Source organism: Schistocerca americana, chromosome 1, assembly GCF_021461395.2.
Source record: "Schistocerca americana isolate TAMUIC-IGC-003095 chromosome 1, iqSchAmer2.1, whole genome shotgun sequence".
NCBI lineage: Eukaryota > Metazoa > Arthropoda > Insecta > Orthoptera > Acrididae > Schistocerca > Schistocerca americana.
The window spans coordinates 1088465919-1088483162 of NC_060119.1; the positions used below are offsets into that span (position 1 = coordinate 1088465919).

At 40.8% G+C, this 17244-nt stretch overlaps 1 protein-coding gene across 1 annotated transcript in view; it reads right to left on the minus strand.

Annotated features, from left to right (window-relative positions):
* The window catches only part of LOC124550327 (loricrin-like), a 60700-nt gene that overhangs the window by 27386 nt on the left and 16070 nt on the right, over positions 1 to 17244 (minus strand). The window contains exon 2 of the mRNA XM_047125303.1: positions 2471 to 2566. Coding sequence (XP_046981259.1) covers positions 2471 to 2566 — 96 coding nt within the window. The remainder of the gene's footprint in view (positions 1 to 2470; positions 2567 to 17244) is intronic.

Below are 17244 nucleotides of genomic sequence, written 5' to 3' on the forward strand. Positions count from 1 at the left end.
AGCTATGCACTGTCGGTTTTGAGCAAGAAGAGTGGAACTAAGAGGGCTTACGAGACATGATTATTTAGTTGTACATGGTGCACGCTAGATTTAATGTCATGATAACCTCACAGACTCAGTGGCTCCATGTGCAATTAGTTTTAAAACATACATGAAAGGTAACACAAAGTATGCAATGCCTACTACGAGTCACAGAAATCTCTAAGGAGCCTGTAGCAGTTGAAGAAGCGGAACTGTCATATATACATTATTTCTCAAATCAACACCCCTTTTTCTCAATACATATTAATCGTACAGGGCTGAATGCGGTATCATTAGAAAGGGATTTTAACCGTCTTCTGACAATGAATACTGATTTTGCGCTGGAACCTACTAACATAAAAGAGGCTTTTAACTGCCACCTTCATACGTACACTCCTGGAAATTGAAATAAGAACACCGTGAATTCATTGTCCCAGGAAGGGGAAACTTTATTGACACATTCCTGGGGTCAGATACATCACATGATCACACTGACAGAACCACAGGCACATAGACACAGGCAACAGAGCATGCACAATGTCGGCACTAGTACAGTGTATATCCACCTTTCGCAGCAATGCAGGCTGCTATTCTCCCATGGAGACGATCGTAGAGATGCTGGATGTAGTCCTGTGGAACGGCTTGCCATGCCATTTCCACCTGGCGCCTCAGTTGGACCAGCGTTCGTGCTGGACGTGCAGACCGCGTGAGACGACGCTTCATCCAGTCCCTAACATGCTCAATGGGGGACAGATCCGGAGATCTTGCTGGCCAGGGTAGTTGACTTACACCTTCTAGAGCACGTTGGGTGGCACGGGATACATGCGGACGTGCATTGTCCTGTTGGAACAGCAAGTTCCCTTGCCGGTCTAGGAATGGTAGAACGATGGGTTCGATGACGGTTTGGATGTACCGTGCACTATTCAGTGTCCCCTCGACGATCACCAGTGGTGTACGGCCAGTGTAGGAGATCGCTCCCCACACCATGATGCCGGGTGTTGGCCCTGTGTGCCTCGGTCGTATGCAGTCCTGATTGTGGCGCTCACCTGCACGCCGCCAAACACGCATACGACCATCATTGGCACCAAGGCAGAAGCGACTCTCATCGCTGAAGACGACACGTCTCCATTCGTCCCTCCATTCACGCCTGTCGCGACACCACTGGAGGCGGGCTGCACGATGTTGGGGCGTGAGAGGAAGACGGCCTAACGGTGTGCGGGACCGTAGCCCAGCTTCATGGAGACGGTTGCGAATGGTCCTCGCCGATACCCCAGGAGCAACAGTGTCCCTAATTTGCTGGGAAGTGGCGGTGCGGTCCCCTACGGCACTGCGTAGGATCCTACGGTCTTGGCGTGCATCCGTGCGTCGCTGCGGTCCGGTCTCAGGTCGACGGGCACGTGCACCTTCCGCCGACCACTGGCGACAACATTGATGTACTGTGGAGACTTCACGCCCCACGTGTTGAGCAATTCGGCGGTACGTCCACCCGGCCTCCCGCATGCCCACTATACGCCCTCGCTCAAAGTCCGTCAACTGCACATACGGTTCACGTCCACGCTGTCGCGGCATGCTACCAGTGTTAAAGACTGCGATGGAGCTCCGTATGCCACGGCAAACTGGCTGATACTCACGGCGGCGGTGCACAAATGCTGCGCAGCTAGCGCCATTCGACGGCCAACACCGCGGTTCCTGGTGTGTCCGCTGTGCCGTGCGTGTGATCATTGCTTGTACAGCCCTCTCGCAGTGTCCGGAGCAAGTATGGTGGGTCTGACACACCCGTGTCAATGTGTTCTTTTTTCCATTTCCAGGAGTGTATATTGTACGAAGCTATTTTATTAAAAATACTGTTTTGTTTGTTTATAAGTACTTATTAACTGGTTAATTTGTATGAAGCATTAAAAACAAATAATAACCATGACCATTGCAGTAGTCCATTACCTTTGCCCGTTGTATAAGCCGGCATAAACATTCAGAATGCAAAACACATTTTTAGACACATATGAATGTGTATAAAGGGATGTATCATAACTTCATAAGCATTATTTCACATCGTCGGTTCATCTGTAAAGATGTTTTCTCTTTATTCCCACAACTACCCTCGCGGCAACGGCTACACTCATTCAAAATATTATTATTCTTCTTGTTATTATTATTATAAAAGTGTGAAAGTTTCTCACTGATTCCCTGATTAATATAATACTAGAACAACGCTGCAATTATGGGCATCAAAGGTAAATACTTACTTGACAATTTGTAAAATGTGTTTATAGTATTATGGTTTTTGCTAGAAGCTCATTGGCAGCACCAAGTTAGCGAAAAGTAAGACATCTACGCTGTTGTCTTTGAATTCACTAGTTTGATTTCGTAGATACAGCATATTTACCTATAGGATAGTTTCAAGAAGATGCTTCCTTAATACAACTCATTCACACATAAAAAACATACTTACGAGAAACGGCGTCAGCCCGCGACTTAATGAAATCGGCGACAGTTCCTCGCTGAGGTTCTGGTGGCTGCTGACTAATTACTTCTGCATCATTTCCACCTGAAAAACACCATGTTGTTTATGATGAATTCATTTTTCTTCTAAGCCTATTTATTACGATATACTATCACTACGCCAAGTATTAGGGTTAATCAAGAGAAGAAAGAGCAGTATTGTGTCCGAACGCTTAAATACGCCAAGACGAGCTAGAGATGAGATTTAATATGGATTTTGACTTCTACCAACACCCAAAACAAATATTCATAAAAAAATTTTGAAGACATTTGTGATTGGGAGGGACTTTAACAAGATAAGGAGAATAAAGCTGATATGCGAAATATATTTTGGTAGCAAACAAAACGTAACTTTTCTTTTCAGAGAACTGTATGGCATATTGGTTAAGTTTCTCACACTCAGACGCAGAGCAGTTTAAATATCCATCAAGCCATCTCTTATTTGGTTTATATTTGTTTCCCTAAATCACTGCAGGAATATGCCGGATGGTTCATTTTATGATATGCAGAAAAGCAGTGATCTGTTTCTTATTCATGTCACCTATAACTTAGCCGTAATTCAATCCTTTCGTGATTTTTGTAGCTCTAAGCTTTAATAATAATATTTTTAGCTTTTAAAAGGAGAAAAATGACAGATAGTGCGTATACCACTCACAGAACGCATGTCGGTGCGACCGATGGATCAACCGTCGTAATTCTTCCATATATGCGTTGCTGAAACACGCAAACTGATATGATGTTTCGCGGCTACGAAGCCATTACTGTTTACATTACACCAATCGTATTTAGTCAGTCCCATACAATGAAACGTCCTCAGCTATTTGAAGGACATATTCCAATCTCTGTCTTCCCCTACTGGTTTTACTCTCTACAGCTCACTCTAGTATCATGTAAGTTATTCCTTGATGTCTTAATACGTGTCCTAACATCCTGTCTCTCATTTTGTCAACGTCTTCCAATTATTCCGCTCCTCGTCAGTTCAGAGTATCTCCCAATTTCTTATTAGTTCACGTAATTTTCAATATCCTTCAACAGCATAACGCCTCTAGCGCTTAGGTCCTCTAATTTTCCGTTTTTTTCACAGTCCAGCATCCATCTGCATACAATGCTATGTCCCAGACGTACATTATTAGAAATTTCTTCGTCAAATCAATGCCAATGTTTGATACTAGCTGACTTCTTCTGGTCAGGAATGCTCTCTTGGTTTGTGGTAACGTACTTCTTATGTTCCTCTTGATTCGTTTGGCACACATGTAATATGCTCTCATAGGTTGATGAATACGTGTTCACTGATGGTGCTGAGAGTTTAGTCGAAGGTCTTCAACTAGTTCTTCATACCGAGAGAGCAATCATTTCCCTGCGAGAAGCATTTGAGATTTCCTTGTTTCTGAAACAATTCTACTGACAGTGAAACTCCAGAATGGGTATATATATCTGAGTTTCTCTTTCTTTACTGTTTAATACGTTCACGCCAGTCTGTACCGCTGGTGGCACTCGCTGGAACCTCCCACCTAGCGGCATGTACCACTGGTGGCTCACATTCGACTCTGCTAATGACGCTACCAGCAGCACACTATCGTATGATGTGTTACCTGTCAACCAGGCGCAACGAACAGCTGTGCATATAATTTTGTGTGATCGTTCAATGAGGGATCTTTCTGAGCAAATGAGATCACATAACTTTCGATTAATGTAGTGTGAACTTATTTATTTGATCTCCGTCGATTTAAAACAACGGACTTATAACTTATAATGGACTTTTTTTCGTAGGAAAATCGCCAAACAGCCGTACGTTTTGATGAGTTATTTTATTTTATTTTAATAAGCAGTTTCCGCATTTAAATATACCATCCTCAGACCCCAACGAATTTCATGTATATGTTGAAACGCTGAAATTGGTTGTTAAAATAAAATAGCTTCTCAAAAGAGTACGGCTATTTGACGATTTTCCTTGTAAATATTTGACCACCCGCTGTCCCGCGTCCACAGTGGAACAACAGAGACTCAGAATAAAATATGAACATATTAAAATACGAGGCCTATTGGGAAAATAAGGAAAGATCGGCCGCGACGATGGAGTTTTGCACAGATGTGTTGGGCAGTGTCTCTTGTACGCCCGTAGACAGCGTTACGTCGCCTTTCTCAGGTCTGATCGCACAGTGAAGGCTAAAAATGCCTCAAAAATAGTGTCTTCCTAGAATATGGGTGCCTACCGAGAGATTTCGCCTGATTTCATGCACCGCTGACCGAAACTTATAGTCAGAAAAATAAAGGTTTCTTGCGGCCGGCACTGTTTGTATTCATTTTAAAGATTCATTATGTTCATTCTTTCTCCATATCCTAAACTGATATAGTTTATTTAGAATATGCTACGTGAAACTGGGTGTTTGGATCTTTTTGTCGTTTCACTGCCTGAAGTGGCGCACTGGTTAGCACAATTGACTCACATTCGGGAAGAAGACGGTTCAAATACATGTCTAGCCATGCAGATATAGGTTTTCCATGAATTTCCTAGATCACTTCAGGCAAATTCCAGTATGATTTCTTTTAATGGCGCGGCTTATTTCCTTTCGCTTTCCTGAAACATTTCTAGCTTGAGTTCCGTTTATAATGACCTCGATGTTAACGTGACGTTAAACCCTAATATTAATTTTTTTTTATATTTTCCTTCCTTTACGAAACCGTGCCGGGTCGGGATTGGAATGATACTTCTCAGTTTCGCGGACAATCAACCATACCCTTATATGGGCTATTACTGCGTTGGAGCCTCCACTTGCTAAGGCATTTTAAAAGTGCTGTTAGATTCCGCCCTGGTAGCAATGCGTATTCTCCTTCTGCCGGCATCTAATGTAAACACATTGCCAAATGTGACCCCGCTTTTCAAAGCGATCGCCCATCGTATATGTGAGGCGAAACGTAGTGATCAGCCTGGTATTTACTAGAGATCAGAAATTAACTCTATACACTCGCTCTGAACTCGCCATTGCGTCCATGATGTTATCTCCGAACTCGCCGACCCCGTGTACCCGTGAGTTCGCAAGAATAGCAGTGGACTCGCGGCATTCCCCCTACATACGCAATATTCCTGAAAAAAATTTCTATTAAACTATAAATTACCATTCATTTATTTCACGCAGCTATGATTTTGGCTTTGTAGCCATTCTAAAGAACAATTTCAAATGCCGCAAAATGTCTGGCATCTCTAAATCACGAAGCAAGTTATATAACAATACAACGACTCATGATTTTGTCGTGAATATTGTTCTGTTTCCACATATATTTACAAAAAAATAAATCTTTTTCGAAGACTGCTTTAAATTTATTTTAATTTTTGATATCTGCTCAGAAAATGTATAACTTCTACGTTGACATATACACCCTTTCGAGGCGCTACCGAGTCTACAATAAGACTATCAGGAAATATGATATGAGGATGAATTGCAGTCTGTAAATGGCGATTAATAATTAAAATAAATTAGAGAAATGAATAACATGCTCCACATCTTGCTGTTAGTCCACAAATAGAAACAGTCATGACCAAGTGAGTGCAGAAATAACATGCTTTTTTGGCACAGGGATGTATCAATGACTTCGCTCTGTATCCAGTTTTCGTTTGACGCAGCACACACGGTGGAGGAGGAATAAACAGGAAAAGAACCATTTCGTTTGGACTCGACATGGTTTGTATGCTTTTCGTATGAAGCGTGGATTATAGCGTGAAACTTATTCCTGATATCATTCCTCCTTCAAAGGAAAACATTTGCTATTGTGTACTACGCATCAATTAACTTTCGCCTTACAGCCTCCACAGTCTCACAAAACACAGATTCGTTTAAGTCCAGCCTGGTAATCGGTCTTTTCGCTTTGCCAATGCTACTTTGCAGTAGCAAGATTTTGCACTCATCTTCAGTGCTATCAATAAGCCACGACTAGCCTTACATTCCGGCATTCTTCAGTGCCCGTGAACAAGTATACGGGTATGAAGCGAACACAGCGCCAAAGTTCTCAGATTCGTCACACTCGCGGAACTACAGCGAAAATGAAGGAAGAAGCCCTTCAGCACTGACATAATAGGGGGCCCTTGAATTTTTCTTTTGTTTCCTTTACTGTTTGCTCAATATACAGATTGAATAACATCGGGGATTGGCTACAACCTTTTCTCACTCCCTACCCCACCCACTGTTTCCCTTTCATGCCCTTCAACTCTTATAAATGCCATCTGATTTCTGTACAAATTGTAAATAGCCTTTCCGTTCTTTGCTTAGAACTAGTGGCTCTCTTTTCTCCAACCCCTGCCACCTTCAGAATTTGAAAGAGAGTATTTAAGTCAACGCTGTCAAATACAAATGCTATAGAAGTAGTTTTGTCTTTCCTTAGTCTAAGATAAGAAACTGATTTTGCCTGATGTCGGCTTCTACCAGATTTTCCATTCGTCTGTAAAGAACTGGTGTTAGTATTTTGCAACCACGACTTATTAAACTGATAGTTCGCTAATTTTCACACCTGTCAACATCTGCATTCTTGGGGATTGGAATTATTATGTTCTTCTTGAAGGGTATTTCGCCTGTCTCATACAACTTACAAGATGGTAGAGCTTTGTCAGGGCTTGAATGAGATCAGAATGAGATTATCACTCTGCAGCGGAGTGTGCGCTGATATGAAACTTCCTGGCAGATTAAAACTGTGTTCCGGACCGAGACTCGAACTCGGGACCTTTGCCTTTCGCGGGCAAGAGCTCCACCAACTGAGCTACCCAAGCACGACTCACGCCCCGTCCTCACAGCTTTACTTCTGCCAGGAAGTTTCTTTGTCAAGGCTTGTTCTCTCAAGGCTCTCAGTAGTTCTAATGGAATGCTGTCTACTCCTGGGGCCTTGTTTCGACGTAGGGTATGCAGAGCTCTGTCAAACTCTTCATGCAGTATCACATCGCCGATTTCATCTTCATCTGTGTCCTCTCCCATTTCCATAATATTGTCCTCAAGTGCATCACCCGTGTATAAAACGCCGCTGTATACTCCTTCCACCTTTCTGCTTTCCCTTCTTTGCTTAGAACTGGTTTTCCATCTGAACTCTTGAAATTCATACAAGGGGCTCTCGTTTCTCCAAAGGTCCCTTTAATTTTCCTGCAGGCAGTATCTATCTTACCCTCGTGATACACGCCTCTACATCCTTCCATTTGTCCTCTAGCCATCCCTGCTTAGCCATTTCGCACTTCCCGTGTATCTCATTTTTGAGACGTTTGTAATCCATTTACTGCATTTTTATATTTTCTCCTTTCATCAATTAAATTCAGTATTACTTCTGTTACCCAAGGATTTCTACTAGCCCTCGTCTTTTTACCTACTTTATCCTCCCATCATCTCTCAAAGCTACTCACTCTTCTTCTACTGTATTTCTTTCTCCAGTTTTGTCAATCGTTCCCTAATGCTCTCACTGAAAGTCTCTACAACCTCTTTCATTTTATCCAGGTCACATCTCCTTAAATCCCCACCTTTTTGCAGTTTCTTTAGTTTTAATATACAGTTCATAACCAATAGCTTGGAGCCAGAGTACATAGCTGCCCCTGGAAATGTCTTACGATTTAAAACCTGGTTCCTAAATCTCTGTCTTACCATTATGTAATCTGTCTGAAACCTTGCAGTGACCCCAGGCCTCTTCCACGTACACAATCTTCTTTCATGATTCTTGAGCCAAGTGTTAGCTATGATTAAGTTATGCTCTGTGCAAAATTCTACCAGGCGGCTTCCTCTTTCATTCCTTACCCCCATTCCATATTCAACTACTACTTTTCCTTCTCTTCCTTTTCCTACTATCTAATTCCAGTCCCCCACGACTATTACATTTTCGCCTCCCTTCACTATATGAATAATTTATTTTATCTGCGTCATCTGCGGAGCTAGTTGGCGTATAATCTTACTATGGTAGGCGTGGGCTTCGTGTCTGTCTTGGCTACAATAATGCGTTCACTATGCTGTTCGTAGAAGCTTACTCGCACTCCTATTTCTTTACTCATTATTAAACCTACTCCTGTATTACCACTATTTGATTTTGTATTTATACCCCTGAATACTCCTGACCAGAAGTCTTGTTCCTCCTGCCACCGAACTTCACTAATTTCCGCTATATTTAACTTTAACCTATCCATTTCCATTTTTAAATTTTCTAATCTACGTCCCCGATTAAGGTATCTGACATTCCACGCTCAGATCCGTAGAACGCCAGTTTTCTTTCTCCTGATAACGACGTCCTCCTGAGTACTCGCGAAGATCTGAATGGGGGACTATTTTACCTCTTGAATATTTTACCCAAGATGACGCCATCATCATTTAACCATACAATAAATCTGGGTGTCCTGGGGAAAAATTACAGCTCTAGTTCCCCCTCGCTTTCAGCCATTCGCAGTTCCAGCACAGCAAGGCCGTTTTGGTTAGTGTTACAAGGCCAGATCAGTGAATCATCCAGACTGTTTCCCTGTAACCACTGAAAAGGCTGCTGCCCCTCTTCAGGAACGACATGTTTGTCTGGCCTTTCATCGGATATCCCTCTGTTCAGTTTGCGCCTACGGTAAGGCTATCTGTATCGCTGAGGCACGCAAGCTTCCCCACCGACAGCAAGGTCCATGGTTCATGGGAGGGGGGGGGGGGGGGGGGCAGACTATGAAAGGAAACAAATGGTCACTATAACAAACAATCTGGTTTACTGATAAAAGATATAAACCACCGAATAAAGAACACAGAAGCTTAATAAGTGGGCAAGGGAATCCGAACGATATAAAGCTGTGTAGCAAATATGATCAACGATTTTGGAAAAGGTTAAGAGCAGAGAGGTCTCAGATAGATATGAATGAACGACAGCGCTCTCGTCTAAGTGCATGGTCGGTGCAACTAGCTGGTTGTGAAAATTAGATCAGCAAAACTAGACCCTGGTTTTAGTTATCTGACTTCGCACTTGCCTCGTCTCAGCCTATGCTAAGATCTCCAAAGCTTACTACTCTAAATATGCGCAAGGGGAGAAGATGGCTAATAATTCGAAGTTCTGTATGGCCTCTGTGTTCTGCTGTAAGACAGAGATGTCTCTCCCCTCAGCTCCCTGCAACGGCCTGGAGCAACTACCTTCTATGATGCCCTCAGGAGAAGTGTTCTCTATAACGTCAGTCCAAGATATGTTCTATGATGCCATGTGGAGAAGTGCTCTATAACTTTCCTCTACCAAATCTGGCTGATTCTGCCAGCGTTGGAATCTCGACGGCCAATTGCAACAGAGCTTGTGAGTCACGGCCAATGATAATTTAACAAAAAAGCTTAACAATTTCATGTTTATCAGATTTTATCTTGGTTAACCAGTGGGTTATAATTTTCTTGTGGTGCGGGACAGATGTCAGAAAATCTCCCCAAGTGTGTACCAGCTTTCAGCTAATGGCCAGTGTGAAAACATCCATTAGACAAATGTGGGAACTCTCCATTACTACTACCAAAATAATTACTAAGAGCCAACCAGTGAAGGACCAGTTATTAAAATCTGAACAAATTTTCCAGACGGCTTTCTGTTGACTTAGAAGCTGCTCGCAATTTAGGTAGTGTCGTATCATCTCCTGCATTTCAGATTTTTATCTCTGAGAAAAAGCATTCCTTTCATTTTCTTGCACGATGACCATCCTCACTCCATGCCACTGCTGGGCTGGGCTTGTAGACTGCCCTCTCTTGCACTTTACTTGCCCAGAACTGGCTTTCAATACAAACATATGTTCCATTAAGTAAATCTTCCCTTTCGATAGACAATTAAAGGCCCCAAGGCTGATGTTATTCCAGGACTCTCTCATCACACCAAGAGGAAAAGAGATATAGAAATAATTAGAAATGCAATCATTGGCAGTTGTTGTTGTTGCCTACAGTGTGCATACTGGATTAAAGATTTGACTTGTCTTACTGTTTTGATCTGCATTTTAAATTATAAAACAGGTTATAGGACAGTTTGGGAATAACCTGCCATGTAACAATTGACTGTGCATTTCATGTTACTCTCTTACAAAAATTTAAGTTTCACTGAATTAATGAAGTTGATAGAATCGTACATAACAAAGAGAATGCAAAATGTTGTCCAGAATAATTCAAACAATGTTGGCAGGAATTTACTGAATAAGTCAGACAATGCTGAAGGGAGATAAAATTTTACAGACTGGAAAGAAAGCATGAAGGGGTCCCTCATGGTACAATTATTACTCCACTCCTGTTCTTTATATACGAATACGTGAATGACTTTCCACTTAACATTCATGAAGCAGAATTGCTATTATTTGTTGACAGTATAGAATTATAATAAATCCTATTAGAAAGAAAGCAAGAGAATAAATGTTTAAAGATGTATTTCAAAGCATTATCAAATGATTTTCTGAAAAGTGTTTATCCCTTTAATTTTGAGAAAACATACTATATTTATTTCTGTGCAAAAAGAGAGTCATTTCAACTGCTGATGTAGCACCATAACAGGAATCAGTAAACATGGTAGGAATCTCAAAGTTTTTGGGCTTACGTATTGATGGAAACTTGAACAGGAAGAAGCGTATTACTGAGTAGCTCAAAGAGCTCTTTTTGCTCTTCACATAGATGCTAGTTTTCGTAATAAATGAATCACCTTCCTCACATATTTTATATACTTCCACTTAACAATGTCTTACGATATGATTTTCTTGTGCAATGCAATATTTGATTGCATAAAAGAGAGGAGTAAGAATAACATGCGGTGTTCACCTGCCATGATCTTGAAGGTATCTCATCAAGAAGTTTAGCATTTTAACTGTACTCTCAAAAAATATATATTCATTAATGAAATTCGTAATAAATAATTTGTCACCATCATCCATTACGATTTTAAAGAATGATGATTTCCATACCTACAACCCGAGAAGGAAAAACGACCTTTTATTACCCACTGTTAAAGCTGTCAGGAGTTCAATATGTATCTAAAAATTTTTTTGATCATTCGGTCAATAAGATAAATTGCCTGAAAGGTAACAAAGAAAGTTTTAAATCTAAACTAAACCCAGCTTTCTGGGCAACTCTTTCTATTTCAAAGATCAATTAATTTTTGATCATAGTTAAGTAAATAGGCCTGAAAAATATTATGTTCGTTACTGTTAACTACATATACTGTAAACTGACTAGTTATACACAATTTCGATTTAAAAAATTCATTCAAATGATCTATGGGACACGTGACTTTGTAAGAGAGTTGTTTCTTGTATGTACCGTTCAGGTGGACCACTTACGAGTCAGTCGTCTTCGAAAAATTTTCAGACGAACAACATAGAGGACGAAAGAATTCTGACTGTCTAAAATTTTCACGTAAAACGGGCCTATACCTTTCTACTGCAGTGAATACGCTGTTTTTGGTCTTAAAAGGAGATGCTCCGAGTCACCTTTCGACGTTTCTGTACGAAAGCTATGACTGCTGTTCCACAGGGCTGGATGTTAGGTACCACACTTCAAATTCTGTGCGGTATAGAGGTGCTCTGTATAGGGAAGTATTTAGAAGCGGTAACGACCGTAATTTCTGCAAGACTAACAGGAGGACTTAAAGCATTGTCATAAGTCTCGAAGTAAAAAATTTACTCCAGAAGAGTCCTTGCACTTGTTAACTGCAAGCCCCCGACTGTCAAATCTCATTGGAGGCCGAAATTTGGAACGCAATGATACAAGATCTATTTAGGCTTCTAAGTCGATGTGACATTAATTTCCTGCTGGTATATTAAAAGAGTTTGTAGTAAAAGTTGAATTATCACACAAACACACACACACACACACACACACAAAGACATTCTGCTATCTCTGCAAAGCAAGATCCTATGCAGAGTATCATACACTTGCCAGTATCTATCAGCAAGCAACGCAGAAACTTCTGACAGGAGTTAGAAAATCTTCGCGAGATAGCTTACTTTACGTGCCAGGATCTCATTCATTTATTAGGCACGCAGTTCACTGATACTTCAGAGAAAGGCCAATCTGCAAGCTCAGCAGGAAATTTAGGTCTTACCCTATTACGTGCACCAATAACATTTTCAGTCTATCAGTCATGAAGAAAACCGGATTCAAAATCCATGATGCCAAGCTAGATGTCTAATTAGCATAGTACAGTTACGTTAGTGAGGTAACAGTTCAACAAATGGTTACGTTACAGTCGGTTTATTTGTTAAGATATTCTCCTTGGGAGCCTATACATTTGGTGTAGCGGGTCCCCAGTTTCTCATACCATCGTAAAAGTGGGTTGTGTATCCTCATCCAAACATACCCTATACAGAGGTAATGAAATTCTTGCCTAATGAAAATTACTTCTCACTGTGATAAAGTTTCAAGAAGAGAGTTGGAAATTTTAGTAAAATAAAGTGTACATGAAAGAAATTCGAATCACAACTGATGTACGTTTATCAAACTTTGTCGACGGGACGTTAAACACTAAACTCTTCCCTTCATCATCGTACCACAACTGTGAGTTTGTGGAAGATAACTACCTTACAAAAATTGGCTGCTGTTTCAGTAAGCAGTTCTTTCAAATGACCCTGTAATAAAAAGCAAGAGGATTTATACTCATCACCACCTTTCAAGCTGACAAAACACTTTTTCCAATCTTCGAACCACTTTCACCACCTTCTGTCCATTGTTTGACTCCTTTTCTTATTTTCTGAGTTTCCGTAATGGAAAGATGTTTCATGCACATCCGGAATCTATACATATTGTAACAATACCCGAAATAGGCTTGTGGTGCCAGAGCTGGCAGAGGGGTCGTTAACTGTCTGTATGGTGTCTAGATATTGTGCTCGACAACAGAAATGAATAAAATTACACCACTGGAGTGATTACCTCATACGAAATACCAGTGAAATCTGACGATGTCAGCAAAGAGCACAGTTGGTTGCACTTCCAATTCAACATGTGTATTGGAAACAGCAGCTGATTATTTAAAACATACATATGCAAATATGCCAGAGCCATAAATTCTATACTTGCTGTACATAGTGTGGAGGCAGCATGAGTTCTGTACTTCTTTACCTAATCATTCCAGGTCATGTCTACCTGCAGTTAGGTATCAGAAACACTTCATATTTTTATTACGTAAATGGCCGTTAACAGTTAACGTTTTTATGTCATTAACAAAATTTGTATTAAATCGCTATGGGAGCGTGAATAATAAAACTTAAAACATGTCCATGAAAGAACCTGTATCAGGAGAGCAGAAGCATGCACTTTCTTCAATAATACAATATGTATTCTGCAATTTTAACGTAACTATTTAATTATGCTTATCCATTACGGATATTTTAGAACCGTGACTGTATATTGAAAGTAAATGTTATACACAACTGCAACCAATCACTTTTTTTGAATAATAATGCTTTATTACATGAACCGGTTTTCGAACCTTTTCAGGTTCATCTGCAGACGGTTTCGGGAGAATCCGGGAAGTTACATCATTACTGGTAGTAGCATAATGCTGGGTGCTGGCTCTATGGCAGAAAGATGGGTCACACTTTAATGTATCGCCATGACTATAGCTTATCTGTCGATATGGATGTAAACTTAGTTTTTACTTACTGCAACAGTATAGGCGGACAGATCCGAAAAAAGCCGCCTATACTGTCATGCTACTACCAGTAATGATGTAACTTCCCGGATCCTCCAGAAACCATCTGAAGATGAACCTGAAAAGGTTCGAAAACCGGTTCATGTAATAAAGCATTATTATTCAAAAAAAGTGGCTGCTTGCAGTTGTGTATAACTTATTTACTTTTAAATATTTAATATTTTAAAGCTGAATGTAAGCATATTTAGACAATTTGTTAATAACTGACGTAATATTGTGCCGTTTTTATGATGAGAGGTCCAAAATTATTGTAATAATTGTGGGAATATTTAGCATCATGTGTATAATTGTTATATTTAAATGGTTTCAGTTGCGTGTGACATAATGGAAAGCATTTAAGGGCGAGCTGTAGGAAATATGTGTTCGTTTGTTGGCACCCTGTCGTTACTGGCGGTTTTCACTTCCTGCTAGCGGTATTGCATCAGCGGACCTAGAATAATTTTGGTGAGCGCAAGCTCATACTTCAATTTTTCGCTGGACAGGGAGTATTAGATGGTAGTTTTAAGCGCCCGTACGAATTTTAAGTTTGTTTGTGGGACTTGAGGTAGCTGAGAATTTACACAATTTAACTGCAGTTAATATTGAGAGTCACGTGTGGCGCACTTGTTTGCTACTTATCGCTTTGATTATTCTGGAAAATGAACTTTAGTTGTATGTCACAATGAGCAGTGAGAATTTGTGCTATCAGACGTTGAGTGTTTGTTTAAGATTCCGTGATTAATAGGCTTTCAAAGGAACTTTGCATGTGTTCCATTTATGTTGCTATGCTGAGCTACAACAATTATTTTGTTTTCACATGAGTGCCCATTTGTGTAAGGCCGCCATTCAAAATTGTGTGCATTTGTTGTAGTAAAAATTCATTGAATTTTAATGACAGTTATTCTGTTTCGAGAATGTAATTAATCCTGTGTAATATACCTACAGTTTATCTATTTTGAAATTATTTCGCCAATCTGCCTTCTACCTTAAAATGACCTAAGGGCTAGATAGTTATTAAATATGTGTGATTTAGAGCGTTGGTGTACGACTACACTGAAGCGAGCCAACCTAAGAGACTAGGTCGTACACTGGTCACACCAAAAGCGGTCTGTAAAATCGATGGAGCTGTCATAATTTTATACATCTACATACACAACCCACAACCAATATTATCAGTTTTCTTTCGTAATTGATGGACATATTAATGGAGGAAAAAAATCAATTTGTTGCTGTTCGTGCCCTATTGTCTTTCATCGTATCTCATGACTCCTACGAGAGGGCTAAAATGATGGAGGCATAATGGTCGTACAGCTTTCTTCCGCCCCGGTAGCTGAGTGGTCAGCGTGACAGACTGTCAATCCTAAGGGCCCGGGTTCGATTCCCGGCTGGGTCGGAAATTTTCTCCGCTCAGGGACTGGGTGTTGTGTTGTCCTAATCATCATCATTTCATCCCCATCGACGCGCAGGTCGCCGAAGTGGCGTCAAATCGAAAGACCTGCACCAGGCGAACGGTCTACCCGACGGGAGGCCCTAGCCACACGACATTTCCATTTATTCGAATATGTTGTTGTTGTGGTCTTCAGTCCTGAGACTGGTTTGATGCAGCTCTCCATGCTACTCCATCCTGTGCAAGATTCTTCATCTCCCAGTACCCACTGAATCTGCCTAGTGTATTCATCTCTTCGTCTCCCTCTACGATTTTTACCCTCCACGCTGCCTTCCAATACTAAATTGGTGATGCCTCGATGTCTCAGAACATGTCCTACCAATCGATCCCTTCTTTTAGTCAACTGTGCCACAAGCTCCTCTTCTCCCCATTGGGGAGAAGAGGAGCTTCAGCATTCTTCTGTAGCACCACATTTCGAAAGCTTCTATTCTCTTCTTGTCTAAACTATTTATCGTCCACGTTTCACTTCCATACATGGCTACACTCCATACAAATACTTTCAGAAACGACTTCCTGACATTTATATCTATACTCGATGTTAACAAATTTCTCTTTTTCAGAAACGCTTTCCTTGCCATTGCCAGTCTACATTTTATATCCTCTCTACATCGACCATCTTCAGTTATTTTGCTCCCCAAATAGCAAAACTCCTTTACTACTTTAAGTGTCTCATTTCCTAATCTAATTCCCTCAGCATCACCCGACTTAATTCGACTACATTCCATTATCCGCGTTTTGCTTTTGTTGATGTTCATCTTATACCCTCCTTTCAAGACACTGTCCATTCCGTTCAACTGCTCTTCCAAGTCCTTTGCTGTCTCTGACAGAATTACAATGTCATCGGCGAATCTTAAAGTTTTTATTTCTTCTCCATGGATTTTAATACCTACTCCTAGCTTTTCTTTTGTTTCCTTTATTGCTTGCTCAATAGACAGATTGAATAACATCGGGGATAGGCTACAAGCCTGTCTCATTCCCTTCCGAGTCTTTCTACGTTTCCATATAATTGTTCAGTTGCGGTATTTTCATATAGGGGACAGGACCGTTAGCTTATAATCTTATACTACCGTTGACTCTATATTATAAACAGTTTACGTACACTGCCGGAAAAAGTGCAACAAGTTCAAGCGAAGTGTTCAGTGGCACCAGTGCACACGTGCATACTGAAGGTTTTTAGTGTTAGTGATTCATTTGTTACGGCCATCGGCGACAGATAGCATTCAGACGGCCTGTCTGCGCACTCACGCTGCAGACTGTAACTGGGTTGAGCCAACACCGACTCAAAGGAAGGCCTCGACGCTTGTTGGTGACGTCACACCAGCTAGACACGGCGAACGCCAGGTCTGTTGCAGGCAGAAACGCCTGGGCGTGCTTATCACTATAAAGCTCTTATTTTTGGACAAAATGTTTGGTATTGTTTTGGGTCCTGCAGTTTTATTTAGATGAAAGATTTTCTTACTATCGAGAAGCTACAAATGAAGATCATAGTTCTGTATCACTGAATCCTGTCGAAACAAACGTAGATCAATATGAGAAGATACTTTGCCCCATTGCAAGCTTCGGAAATTTTAGATTCAAGTAACTATATTTACTTGATCCATTTTATTATCGAAACTTACCCCAACCCCCCTACAATTAACTCGTTTGTTTTATTTATTTTTTAT